The 15,000-nt window shown below is 45.5% G+C and overlaps 1 protein-coding gene across 1 annotated transcript in view; it reads right to left on the minus strand.

The window, feature by feature from the left end:
• The window catches only part of LOC105911005 (SH2B adapter protein 2), a 24,867-nt gene that overhangs the window by 9,102 nt on the left and 765 nt on the right, over positions 1-15,000 (minus strand). Inside the window, exon 2 of the mRNA XM_031584114.2 lies at positions 830-1,755. Within this exon, the coding sequence (XP_031439974.1) occupies positions 830-1,738 (909 nt within the window). The 5' untranslated portion in view covers positions 1,739-1,755. The remainder of the gene's footprint in view (positions 1-829; positions 1,756-15,000) is intronic.

Genomic DNA, 15,000 nt, shown 5'->3' on the forward strand with positions numbered 1-15,000 from the left:
ACACACACACACACACACTCACTCACGCACTCACGCACTCACATACACACACACACACACACACACACACACACACACACACTCTCAGCTGACAACATTGTAAGTGTGTGTTTGACCGGTCTGGTAAGGTTGCATGTTGCACGTTACAAATGATGTGCTGCCATAACTGAGTCACAATGTGTGTGTGTGTGTGTGTGTGTGTGTGTGTGTGTGTGTGTGTGTGTGTGTGTGTGTGTGTGTGTGTGTATTTTACAATAAACTGAAAGTGCCGAGTCATGGTTCCAGTCCTGAGGAACAGGAAGTAGGTGTGGACACACTGCGGTCTCATGGGAACTCTGACCTCCGGTCCCTTCAGGATTCTCACATAACACACACACACACACACACACACACACCACACACACACACACTGGCCATCAACTCTGTGTGTGTGTATGTGCTGCATGTATGTGTCCTCTGTGTGTGTGTGTGTGTGTGTGTGTGTGTGTGCACAGGACTCTCACATAACACAAACTGACGCATGCCATCCACTCTGTGTGTGTGTGTGTGTGTGTGTGTGTGTGTGTGCACAGGAATGTTTGTGAGGATGGGGAGGGGCAGCACCTCACTGAGACCAAACTGAGCCTCTCTCTGTGCTCCTGTGAAACACACCTATGATACCATGTAAGCTAATTGAGTTGAATTTTAAAGAACATGGTTAGAAATCTGTAAAATGAGTTAAGTGCAGTAGTGTGTATGTGTGTGTGCTGTATGTGTGCTTCTCTGTGTGTGTGTGTGTGTGTCCTCTGTGTGTGTGTGTGTGTGTGTGTGTGTGTGTGTGTGTGTGTACCTTTGGCGGGACGTAGAACTCGAGCAGGAAGCGCTCGGCCCCCTCTAGGCGCTGCAGGGGGGTGGGCATCTTCCTGAGCAGCAGGCGACACTTCTGCCACAGCGCCCCCCCCTGGCTGGAGGAGTCGTCTGCCACCATGAAGCGCAGCGCACCCTCTCTCTGCACCTCCAGCTGCTCGGCCCGAGGGGGCGTGGCCTTCAGACGCAGCCGCTGGCTCCACGGCCCCGCCTCCGCGCAATTGCTCCGCCTCTGCCCCGCCCCCTCGGGCTCGGGCGACGCCCGGCGCTGCCAGATCTCGCGCACGCCGTCCACCACACACAGGCTCATGTTGCGCAGGCTGAAGCCCTTGCGGAAGCACTGCCTGGGGTGTGTGTGTGTATGTGTGAGGGGGTGTGTGTGAGACAGAGACACGTCCTCCGAGCTCCGAGACTGACCCAGCCCGCCCATCTTCTGTTGCGGCCGTGACGACGAGAAAGAGGCGGAGCCTCCCCCAGCCCCACCCCCACCCCCCCCTCCCCCGCTGTCCATGCTGTCCAGGGACTCTGAGGAGGCCTCCCGTCGCCGTGGAAACCCTTCCTGGTTGAAGGGCAGTGGGCAGACCTGCAGGCCGGCGAACGGCACGATGCTGTACGTGGAGACGGCGCCCTCTAGCAGCGTGGAGGGGAGCTGCTGCGTGTGCAGGGCAGCACTGAAGCTGTCCAGGAAGGTGTGTGTGTAGTGCTGGGAGAAGCTGGCGTCCGCGCCCGCCTTGGCGTAGGTCGGGTTCTCCTGGAGGAACTGGCGGAACTTGGAGGCAAAGTCAGCGGCGCTGGCACGGGCATGCAGCTCACAGAACTCCCTCCAGTCGGGCAGCGGGCACGAGGACCAGAGCTCCGGACTGCTGCTGCCAGCCTGCTGATGCCCGCTCATCACTGGGCCATGCCAACCTACACACACACACACACACACGCACACACACACACACACGCACACACACACACGTAAACATTCTTAGTCAAGGGCACCTCTACAAAGAACCCCATTAAGCCCCGTTGCCTCCAGTTTTTCATTAACTTCTGTGCTAAGCTGTGTATGGCTGAGTGTGTGTGTGTATGTGTGTGTGTGTGTGTGTGTGTGTGTGTGTATGTATGTGTGTGTGTGTGTGTGTGTGTGTGTGTGTATGGCTGAGTGTGTGTGTGTGTGTGTGTGTGTGTGTGTGTGTGTGTGTGGTGTGTGTGTGTGTGTGTGTGTGTCTGAGACTAGACTAGCCCCCATTCATGCCCATCTGAATGAGTGGCACCTCTGTTCCCAGCTCTGCTCGTGCCAACCTCTGCCTGTCACGCCACGCCACACACACACACACACACACTCGAACACACACACTCACAATCACACACACACACACACACACACTCACCACCACACACACACTCACCATCAGATAGACATTACACACACACACACACACACACACACACACACTCACCATCAGATGCACATCACACACGCACACTCACCATTAGATACACATCACACACACACACACACTCCCATCAGATGCACATCACACACACACACTCACCATCACACACAATCACACACACACTCCATATACACACTCATGCTCAGATGCACACCACACAAACGCTCACCATCACACACACACTCGCAATCAACATCACACACACACTCCATATTAGGGATGTGCATCTCCATCACTGAAGACGATGCGATACATATCTCGATACACTGCCAACGATCCGATACATTAAAGATACATAAAAGCAGCTACTAATGCGATACGATACGATTCACCCCTATTGCGATGCAGTGCGATTCGACACGATGCGATTCAACGAGATGCGATGCAAAAGAATATAATTCTATGCAATTTAATATGGTACATAATGATTCATTTATTTGTCAGACAACAAATCATTAACAATGTCTCTGACAAAAGATAACATGTATGTGTGTTTTTTTTTAACTATAGCCTACCTGGCAGTCACAACACAGTTTGCTTCATCCTAAACATGTTGATCAACTGCCTCATACACTAAATTTAACTAATTTGTCCTATTTTAAGGGTTTTCTTTAGGAATATGAGTTGATCCACATGATCAGGATGAAGCAAACTGCGATGTGCTGTAACTATGTCACCAGCTGTGCTGAACACTCTTTCAGAGGTTACTAGCTGGCTAGCCTAAGCTAACGGTTTCGCTAGCTGGTTAGCTTGTGTAGCTTGGAAGCCCTCGTTTTCTACAACACTGTAAGGCTGGATATCTTTACAAATAAAGAAGGCAATGGCTTCGGTTTTTGCCTTTGAACGAGCTGAGTTGGTAGCCAGCGGGGCATGAAAAAAAGTGGCAATACTTTGCTCAGTCTGCTTGCTAGGTGTACTGGTGGAGCTAGCCACTGTAGCCATAGCTGAATCCGAAGAGGAGGCAGACGTGTCACCATGTCGCCTCTTCAGGTGAGTACCTAAATATGTCGTGCTACCTGTGTACTTTATGGCAGCACGACATATTTTGCAGAATGCATGGGTCTTATCGAATTTCCCATCTTTCTTCGTAAATCCAAAGTGTTGCCAAACCTTGGATTTATTACAAGTTCTAGGGACGTCTAACTCTAACCGCCATGGTAACACTCTCCCAGACACGCCTCCAACTCCCGCGAAACTTGGCCAAGAGACTTCACGAGAGACGGCCATTGACAGCAGTGGAGATGAGAGCGCGCTTAAGAAACAGTTAGAGAGGGGGAATCTATCTAAATATAAAATGATTGGTCACAAATCATTGGTCACATTTCTAAATATTAAATGGTGTTCGCCTACACACGATTCTATTTAAATACAACGGATTATCCCGATGCAAAAATGTTAGAAACGATGCATCGCGATTCATCCCACATTGTATCCGGTGCACACTTTTTTGATCCGGGCCATCGCATCGTGAGCTTTTATGCCGGTGCATCGATGCGAACCGGTGAATCTTCCCATCCCTACTCCATATACACAATCACCATCAGATGCACATCACACACACACTCATGCTCAGATCCACAGCACACACCACACTCACACACACACACACACACACACACACACACACACACCACACACACACACACACACTCACTCAGTATCAGATATACCATATGATATACAGAGAGAGATACACATCACACACACACACACACACACCACACACACACTCACTCAGTATCAGATATACCATATGATATACAGGGAGAGATACACATCACACACACACACACCACACACACACACACACTCACTCAGTATCAGATATACCATATGATATACAGAGAGAGATACACATCACACACACACACACCACACACACACACACACTCACTCAGTATCAGATATACCATATGATATATACAGAGAGATACACATCACACACACACACACACACCACACACACACACTCACTCAGTATCAGATATACCATATGATATACAGAGAGAGATACACATCACACACACACACACACACACACACACACACACACACACCACACACACTCACTCAGTATCAGATATACCATATGATATACAGAGAGAGGACGAGGTAGAAGGAGAGGGAGAAGTTGCCCGGCATGCTAATTTATCATTTTAGTTACACACAGAAAAAGATGTTTAACTCCACACACACACACACACACTCAAGCTCTCTTTTCACACACACACACTCAATCTCTCGGTCACACACATCACACAGACACACACACACACAGATACACACACACACACACGCAAACACGCGCACACACACACACGTGCACACACTACCTAACTTGAGGGAAAAAGCATTAGCTGACTAAAATAGCCTTTATAAAAGATTTAGTGAAGAAAAGAAAAACTAAGGAATGGGTTTTATGCCGGGATCAGACTACACAAATTCAACCTTCCGTTTCCATAGTGACCCTGGTAGCTAGCTATATTTATGGAATGCTCTTGAAACACATGTTACCTCAAGTTGTCTTAGGATAGACAGCCCATACACACACAGACACAAACACACACGCACACAGACACACACACACACAGACACACACACACACACACGCACACACACATAGACAGCCCATACTGTCCGCTTCGGGACACACACACACACACACACACACACACAAAAAAATATTGTGTAGTCTGATCTCAGCTCCTAGCTCAAGACGCTTATTTAAGACGTTACTTAAGGTGAGTCATTGTTGAAGACGCTTACTTAAGATGTTACTTAAGATGACTCTCTGTTGAAGACGTTACTTAAGATGAGTAACTGTTGAAGACGTTTACTTAAGACGTTACTAAAGATGACTCTCTGTTGAAGACGTTACTTAAGATGAGTCACTGTTGAAGACGTTTACTTAAGACGTTACTTAAGATGAGTCACTGTTGAAGACGTTTACTTTAGATGAGTCACTGTTGAAGACGCTTACTTAAGACGTTACTTAACACACACATTAAATTGACAATATTAATACAGTCATGACAGCACCACTGCAAATTCGTAGTCAGTCCATTGTATGATATAAACACACCCACTGCCCGCCCCCACAGACACACACACTGAGGGGCACACACAGACACACACACACACGCACACACACACAGACACACACACACACACGCACAGACACACACACACTGCCCGCCCCCATGTCCAAAGTCATGCTGAGCTTCCTCTCTGTGTGCTTTCAAAAGTCACACCACAACTGGCATCAGAGTTTTAATCACAGACTCACCCCAATAGAAAGAGCCATACAGCCTCACAATCACATATACACACACACACACACACACACACACACACACACACACTCACACATACACGCACACACTCTGCCACAAATGCCTGGATTTTTTCCTATTTCCTCTTTTTTTACTTCCATGATGAGTCAGATAAAATTATGCTGAAGTGTCTGTGTGTGTGTGTGTGTGTGTGTGTGTGTGTGTGTGTGTATGTGTGTGCATGGACTTGTGTGTGTGTCTGTGTGTGTGCATGGACATGTGTGTGTGTGGGAGTTTGCATTTCTGTATAAAACATGTGCACACATTCACGCACACTTTAACATTAACAAGCCTATCAACACCAGCCTTAAACTGACTCCAGTATATGTTGTGTATGTGTGTATGTACCGGTATGTGTATTTTATCCAGCTGTATGTGCATGTTTGTGTGTGTGTGTTGCCGGGCTGTATGTATGTATGTGTGTGTGTGTGTGTTGCCAGGCTGTATGGGTGTCTGTGTGTGTGTGTTGCCAGGCTGTATGTATGTGTGTGTGTGTGTGTGTGTGTGTGTGTGTGTGTGTGTGTGTGTGTTCTCTCTAAGCCAGCTGTTGAAACTATCTGGCCTGGAGTGTAAACGAACACCTCTGGAGGAAGAGCAGCTAGAACAGAAAGAGACAGAGGGTTGGAGAAAGAGAGAGAGAGAGAGAGGAGAGAGAAATAGAGAGAGAGTTGGAGAGGAGAGAGAGAGAGAGAGAGAGAGAAGGAGAGAGAAATAGAGAGAGAGTTGGAGAGGAGAGAGAGAGAAGGAGAGAGAAAGAGAGAAGGAGAGAGAGAGCGAGAGAGAGAGAGGAGAGAGAAAAGAGAGGAGAGAGAAAGAGAGAGAAGGAGAGAGAAATAGAGAGAGAGTTGGAGAGGAGAGAGAGAGAGAAGGAGAGAGAAAAGAGAGAGAAGGAGAGAGAAAGAAAGAGAGGTTTGGAGAGAGGGAGAGAGAGAGAGAAGGAGAGAGAAAGATTGGGGAGGTATAGAGAGGGAGAGATGGGGGGTATAGAGAAAGAGAGAGGTGTATATATAGAGAGAGAGGTAGAGAGGTGTGTGTATGTTTTTATATATGTATGTGTGCGTGTGTGTGCGTGCGTGCGTGCGTGTGTCTGTGTGTGTGTGTGTCTGTGTGTGTGTGTGTGTGTGTCTGTGTGTGTGTGTGTGTGTGTCTGTGTGTGTGTGTATACACGCACAGAGAGAGAGAGAGAGAGAGAGAGAGAAAATGAAAGAGGAAGGTAGAGAGACTCATCAGTTCAGCAGTAACCTCTCTGTTAGGAGGAAGAGTTTCAAGAATTATGTACACACACTCACACACACACACACACACACACATACAGACACACACAACAAACACACACATACACACATACAAACACACACATACACACACACACACACACATACAGACACACACACCAAACACAGACAGACACACAGTCCAAACACACACACCAAACACATACAGACACACAGACCAAACACACACACAGACCAAACACACACACACACACACACACACACACATCTACACTAAGAGAGTAACAGCAGCAAACCGAGCCAAAGGCAGCTCTGCTAAACCACTCAGACCCCCTCAGGAGAGTTATCACACACACACACACACACTCTCTCTCTCTCCACTCACACACGCACACTCCACTCACACACACGTACACTCTCTCTCAAGCTTAATTTATGGTTTGCCTTTTACGCAGGCACGCAAGAGCCCAGGGTTTTTCCTGGGTCAAAATGGGTCTTCGGTGCTCAAAAAAAAAATGTGCGCGCTGTGCGCGCAGTCTGTGTTACCATGTCACCTTATTAGCTTACATTTTACCATTTCATAAATAATGAGGATATGCTTCAGGAAATCATTTTGCTTCCACTTTAGATTCAAATAGATTGACAATAGTCCAAGCCCCATGGTGCTATCATGTATGGTTCAAAGATTATCAAGGTTTACCTCTTTACATATATATGCAAACTACTGAAATGTATATCAATAGAATCTAGAACTAACCAGTGGTCAGAAATGGAACACACAAATTATGAAATTCAAGTTTATCTATTATTACTATTCATTTTTATTATACAAACCTACATACCATTCTTTTTGTTTTTATTATTAAAACTGTCCACAAATATGTTTAATAGTGTGTTTAACTTCTATTGGCCCACCATGGAGGCTGCGTTGGAAATCAAAACTTTTGTCAGCATTTTGAGTGGACATTTCATTTGCATTTGTACAGGTGTATTCGTGCACGTCGGGCTGGCCCTCGCAGCGGAACGACAGTTTACAACCGCACCGGTTTATCAATGATAATATTAATATTATTATATTCGAGATGCAACACAAATCTATCCGCTCTCCTCCGAACGAGCTGAGCTTCCATTGATAAACCAATGCGGTTGTCTGCCTCTCCCGAGGCTCCGCGGTCTACTGGTACTCGTTCAAACGGGTAGACAAATCAAATAATAGCCTACACCTGTGTAGGTCCTCAACATAGCAGATATTTTAATACATTGAAAGCCATGAATACTGAAAATGGAATGTTATGGTCAAAATCAACGCCGACTGATGAAGTCAGGATGCATACGCAAGTTGAGTGATTGGCAGATGGCCGCTCTGTCCATTCGCGCACCTCACAGTTGCGTATTGTTCAGACAAGAAGACACGCTTATCAACTCGATTACTATTGATCTAAACAGAACGAGGTTTCGGCTGTAGCCTATACTTGAAACATACTATTGAGACCATATTCGCTTACATGCATTGCACGCGTGATGAATTGCGGCTTAATGGTGTTTTGAGCCCTCACCGTCGACTTCAAGGCAGCAGCTGCCTGGAAGGCGCATCACACCCCCTGAGCGAAATAATTCATATCTATAAATAACAGCTCACCTTTATCTTTTTAACCAGATTTGTAAACAGGTCGCGATCAATATTTTGCAGTACAATAGGCTACCTTGGTTAAAAATCCAATAAGGGTAGATGCATGCTAGCATTGCGCTAAATAATTGGACAGCTAACATTAATTAGTGGTGTTAACATAAAGTCAGTTATTGTATATGGCATTAATATTATTCTAAAACACCTTCACTAGTTGTTTTAACCAGATTTGTAAGCAGGTTGTAAACAACATTTTTGAAGTGCCTTGGTTTAAAACAGCTAAAAGCTAGCTACATTAAGTTGCTTGCTCAAATCTCAAATTCAAACCAACGTATTCTCTAAACTGGCAAGCTTGGAGCAGCCTCTGTTCAATGATTGGCTCAGGGGTGGGAGGTGGGATGCGCCTTCCAGGCAGCTGCTGCCTTGAAGTCAACTGTGAGGGCTCAAAACACCATTAAGCTGAATTGCGCCATGAATGACAGCTTTTCTTAATTATTTTTTTTTGCCTTAGGCGCTCGGGATTTGTTGTAGGCGCTCGGGAAAACGGCTTAGGCGCGCGCCCAAATTTTCTCTATGCAGGAAAAACCCTGGAGCCCCTTGCATCCTTGTGAGCCCCTCCGAGCACCTCTTGCATGCTCTAAAGCAGGGGTCTTCAACCTTTTTCAGCCCAAGGACCCCTTGGCTGAGAGAGACGCTGAGCAGGGACCCCCACTCCCGCCGCCCCAAATTTGGGCCTGATATTCATATAATTTATTTGGAACTAAGTGTCAGTCACACACACACACTCCCCTACACATGTTTGAACAGAATTACAAATCATCTGTGACACACAACTAGTTTCAATGTATTCTGTTTATTATTGACATTTGTTCTCCCTTACAGTTAGTCGTCACTGTATATTCAATTAGGGAGGGACAAAGAATTGAGTAGCTTGAGAAGCTTAAGTATGGATGAAATATCTCATACCTAGTGAGAGATCTGACGTTTGAGAATTCATCATTCATGTCTTTGGCAACGACATTCTCCCTATGAAGCATGCAGTGCGTCATACATGGCTCTTGCACCGTCTGTGCACATCGCGACACATTTTGGCCAGGGTATACCATGTTCATGGAAAAAATTGTCGATCACTTTGAAAATCTCTGAACTTTTTTTTACCTCCAGGCAGCTGCTTACAGAATCGAAATTCCTCCTGCATCTCATTTTGGTCGACAAATCACAAAAAAGCTAAAAGCTGAGGTTCGTTTGACACATCGGTGGATTAATCTAATTGTATTGCAAAATAATCTGCCTTTGGGAGTTTTGCGACTAATAGTGCCCTCACATCAGCTGCCAATTCAATTCAATAGGGCGGGCATTGGGATGCTTTTCAGTTTTTTTTTTTCAGTTGTAGGTGAAGGCAAACTTCAGATAATTCTCTGAATATTTACCTGTCTTCTCCCGTTTGCGCTTTTGGCTGTTCATGTTGGCATCCTCTGAAGGTAGATCATCTGAACCGCCATCAGTGGTGTCTGACGAGGAGCTTTTGTTCCGAGAAATTACAAACGATCAATTATTTCAAATTGTATGGTTATGGCAGGTAACGTCTTTTGGCACCAGATAGCTAAATGTAGCTAAAAGTGCATATGTTGCCATTATGATCAAATGATCGCCTGAAGACTCATGGGTAGCCTGTGTATTATTTTTAAGGAATAGAAAGCAATTTTTACGTTCTGTTTATGTTTATGTAGTCTTTTGGACGTTGTACATTTTTGGAAGAGGGAAAAAAATGCTTCAGATGAAATCATTTGGCGGACCCCCTGCAGTACCTCCGCGGACCCCCTGGGGGTCGCGGACCCCCGGTTGAAGACCTCTGCTCTAAAGGCTACGCAAGCCGAAGGGGTTTACCTTGTGGGTAGTAGCATGCTAACATTAGATAGCTGACTCAGACACCTTGCAAATCCCCTCAGACGTATTTTACTATAAATGTTCATGAGTCCGTCGATGCAAGCAGTAACACAGTCGTAGAAGCATATTTCACCCTTCACACACACACACGCACACACACAACACACACACACACACACACACACACACAGAAAGACACACAAGAACACATACTAACACAATCTTAAATTTGGAAAATTCTCTCCTGGTTATTAGAGCATCTCCCATGAGCTCTTCCCCCAGATTACTGCCCAAAAAACTACATCTCCCATGAGCTCTTCCCCCAGATTACAGTCACAAAAAACTACATCTCCCATGAGCTCTCCCCCCAGATTACTGCCCAAAAAACTACATCTCCCATGAGCTCTCCCTCCAGATTACTGCCACAAAACTACATCTCTGTGTACAAGCAAAACTAGACGCCGACATAAAACATGAACCTCATGTATCGATTTCCACGGAAGCCAAATATTGTCAGCAAATACAATACAGCGGTTGAAAAATACAAATTACATGAAGACAGTCTGTCCCTAGATGACTGGCAAAAATACAAGTATAGAAAATAAAAATGCTGCTTCTCTCAATATACACACACATACATACCCCCCCCCACACACACACACACACACACACACACAGTTGTTCTGAAACATGAGGAGGCTGAAGACGACACACAAACCACGGCCTCTTTCTAGATTAATTCAAACACTGAAGCACATTTTCAGACTTCAAACCCAAATCAGTCAACAGTCGTCATTGACACTCTACAACTAGCCAGCTAACAAGCTAACTGCCAACGCCACTCTACAACTAGCCAGCTAACAAGCTAACCGCCAACGCCACTCTACAACTAGCCAGCTAACAAGCTAACTGCCAACGCCACTCTACAACTAGCCAGCTAACAAGCTAACTGCCAATGCCACTCTACAACTAGCCAGCTAACAAGCTAACTGCCAACGCCAGACTACAACTGGCCAGCTAACAAGCTAACTGCCAACGCCACACTACAACTAGCCAGCTAACAAGCTAACTGCCAACAGACATGCCTTGCAGAGGCCAACAACAGCCCAGTTGGCACTGACAAAAGCTAGCTAGCTTACGTTCTCATGTTTTTTGGCAATAGACCTGGCAACCTTATGCTACCCTTCAGCAGGGGAGTTTGAAAATGATAGTAAAAGAATGTGCTCATCAACAATGAAACATTCTAAAATTCTAGTAAAAGAATCTGCTCATCAACAATGGAAGATTCTAGAATTCCATGATATATCTGATGGGCTCAGATATTCTTAAGCACGTTATGACGGTACCTGCTGAAGGGTCACTCTGTTTTGCTCAGGGTTTCTGACCTGGACCACAGAACTGTGCGCTGAAGCACCTGGACGGCTAGCGGGAAAGGCAGGTGTACTTATCTCTCCTTCACATGAATATACGCCATCAACATGAACTTCAGCATGCTACACAAATTAGCTAGCTACAAAAACATATCTTTAAAAATCTACATGATGTCACTTTAAGATTCTACAGAGATTCATCAGCCAATCAGAATGCAGAGTACCCTGTGTGTGTGTGGGTGTGAGAAGATAGAGTGGGAGAGAGAAGGAGAGAGAGAGAGGGACGGAGAGAGAGATATGGAGAGAGATGGAAAGAGAGGGAGAAAGAGATGGCGAGAGAGAGAGATGGAGAGAGAGCTAGAGAGATTGAGAGGGAGAGAGAGATAGAGATAGAGAGATGGAGAGATTGAGAGGGAGATAGAGATAGAGAGATGGAGAGAGAGGTTTAACACTCCTTTATTAAACCATTGAGTAACTTCATCACACAATTACACCAATAAAACACAAAATATTACAACCTCCAACCGACAGGGTTTACCCCATGACATTAATAACACACACACACACACACACACACACACACACCTCCAACCGACAGGGTTTACCCCATGACATTAATAACACACACACACACACACACACACACACACACACACACACACACACACACACACCTCCAACCAGCAGGGTTTACCCCATGACATTAATAACACACACACACACACACACACACACACACACACACACACACACACACACCTCCAACCGACAGGGTTTACCCCATTACATTAATAAAAGAGTAGGAAAAGCTCAGCTCCTCCCTCTCACACTTTATAAACCACAGTGTTTCCCCTACCGTTATACTAGGGGCGCCCCGCCCCCCCTGAAAGGTCAAGTTAATTTTGTTCAATTTTATTTTCTATAAAGCGCCAGATCACAACGGAAGTAATTAAAGGTTACCTTTCCTATAGAACAGGTCTATAGCTTGTTCTTTTATTAAACAAAATAAATAGCCTTATGTTATTTATCTTATTTACACAACGGCATGTCATTTCTGTCTCTACATGGTCGCGCGTTTACAATTCTCTGCTCTCTGTATCGCGCATGGCGGAGTTCCGCCGCGATGCGCACAAACACACACACACACAGACACGTGCGCGCACACACAGGTGAGCACGCTCCCACCAGCAGACAGAATTGGGCTTAAGAATCAGTGCACAGCTACGGACACTTTTAAGCCTTAAAAAACTAATATCCAGGCGTTTATGAATCCGGCAGAGATCTTTTCCTAGGTAGGGTCGACAATGAGGCCCAATGAGAATGGCTACAACAGACGTGGAAACAGAATGTACGTACAGAATGTCCGCACCGAAAATTCAGAAATAGATCTGGCTTCCATTTTTTATCATTTTCCGCGATTTGTGCGTGGCCCTTTTTACACAGAGTCTGGTAATAAATCTATGAAATGTAACGAAAATTATTTATTTTGCTGTGAATAATGAAGGAAGCAATAAAACCGATTATTTGCCAAACCCTCAAGAGCTGTTGCCATGGAGATTTAACGTTACTTTCTGTTTGAAGACAAGGTAGCAGCTAGTGTTGAAGAATTGATGACTTGAAATTGGACGACTTTAAATTAATATATGAAATTGAACATCAACACCTATACGGATAAAATAAATAAACAAGGATAGCAAAACAGATTGATAAGCAATGAGAACGGCAGAAACACAGGCAGGACGTCAGATGACGAGACGGATCATAGTGTCACAGGCTGTTTGTTTTTTTCGTCATATGAAGGCTGAGACATTCATAACATTTCATTCAGTCTTACTGATCCTTTTGTAATGCCAACATGTGCACTTCGTTGTGGATAAGTAAAGCCTATTTTGCAAAATTTTTGTAGTCCTGGTAATCTTTTGTTTGGCATATTGGTGAGGTTATTAAGAGGACAATTTCTCAATCGTTTTGTTCTTGATGAATTAATGTTTGTTTATTAATCAATTATTTTTCAACACATAACTCAATTATAATTACAAAGAGGACAATTCACAACTTTTGATCGCAACTTTCACTTGTTTCGTCAATTTAATTGCAACAAAAACCTAAAAATAAAAACTTTCATTGCAACTTTTTGGAAAAGCTCCTGCGAAATCAGGAATTTTAGGCCGCAAATATTTTAAAAAAATGTTCTTCCAGAAGCCCAGAAAGATACACCACTGCAGCGACAAAAGCTGCACACTTTGTGGATAATTGTCATAAAAAGACATGTTCCGATGTTTAGTTGTTATATTGACTGCTGTCATTAATAGAAACACATGAACACCATGATTCCTTTAAGTGTTTGTGTCGGTGGCCACGCCACGCCGCGCACCGTGCCGCAACCCCCCCCCCCCCAAAGCTGTAAACCTAGGGGAAACACTGAACCACCTGTCCATCATTTCAGCTCCTCCCTCTCACACTTTATAAACCACCTGTCCATCATCTCAGCTCCTCCCTGTCACACTTTATAAACCACCTGTCGATCATCTCCACCTTCACACAGCAGCTTCCCCACACCCCAAGCTCTAGACATAACATCATTGACCAGGGACAGAGAGAGAGAGGGAGAGGGAGAGAGAGAGAGAGAGAGAGAGGGAGAGAGAGAGAGGGAGAGAGAAAGGGAGGGAGAGAGGGGGAGGGAGAGAGAGAGAGAGGGGGAGAGAGAGAGGGAGGGAGAGGGGGGGTCTCCACTGACTCTGCAGTATCTATGAGGGCTCAGTTTGAACTTCAGAGGGACGCTGTCTGTGTCTCTACAGACCTGACATCACACACACACACACACACACACACACACACACACACAGACACACAAAGTCACACACAGACACAGACACACACACACACACACACACACACACACAGCTTCAGCAAAACGGAAGGAAGAAGTTATACATCCTTTTCCATATAACTGAGGCAACAGAGTGGAATAAAGATGTGACTTCTAATGTTATTTACTGGCGGTTCTCTCCTGCGTGATAACGGCTAGGAAAAGGCCCGACCCCCGCACAGCACTCTGGGATACACCTCACCGCTAGCCATGAATGACACTGTCACCGCCCCGCTTAAAGACAGACTGGCTGACGGGGTGGGGGGGCTCTGAAGCACCCATGGCTTCCCATCTCTTCGTCTCTGCTCAGTGGACAGAACCCGACAGAACGGCCAGCTGATTATCGTCTACAACAGACAGAATGCTCGTAACACCGGACCGAAGGAGCC

Source organism: Clupea harengus, chromosome 17, assembly GCF_900700415.2.
Source record: "Clupea harengus chromosome 17, Ch_v2.0.2, whole genome shotgun sequence".
NCBI classification, from domain to species: Eukaryota; Metazoa; Chordata; class Actinopteri; order Clupeiformes; family Clupeidae; genus Clupea; species Clupea harengus.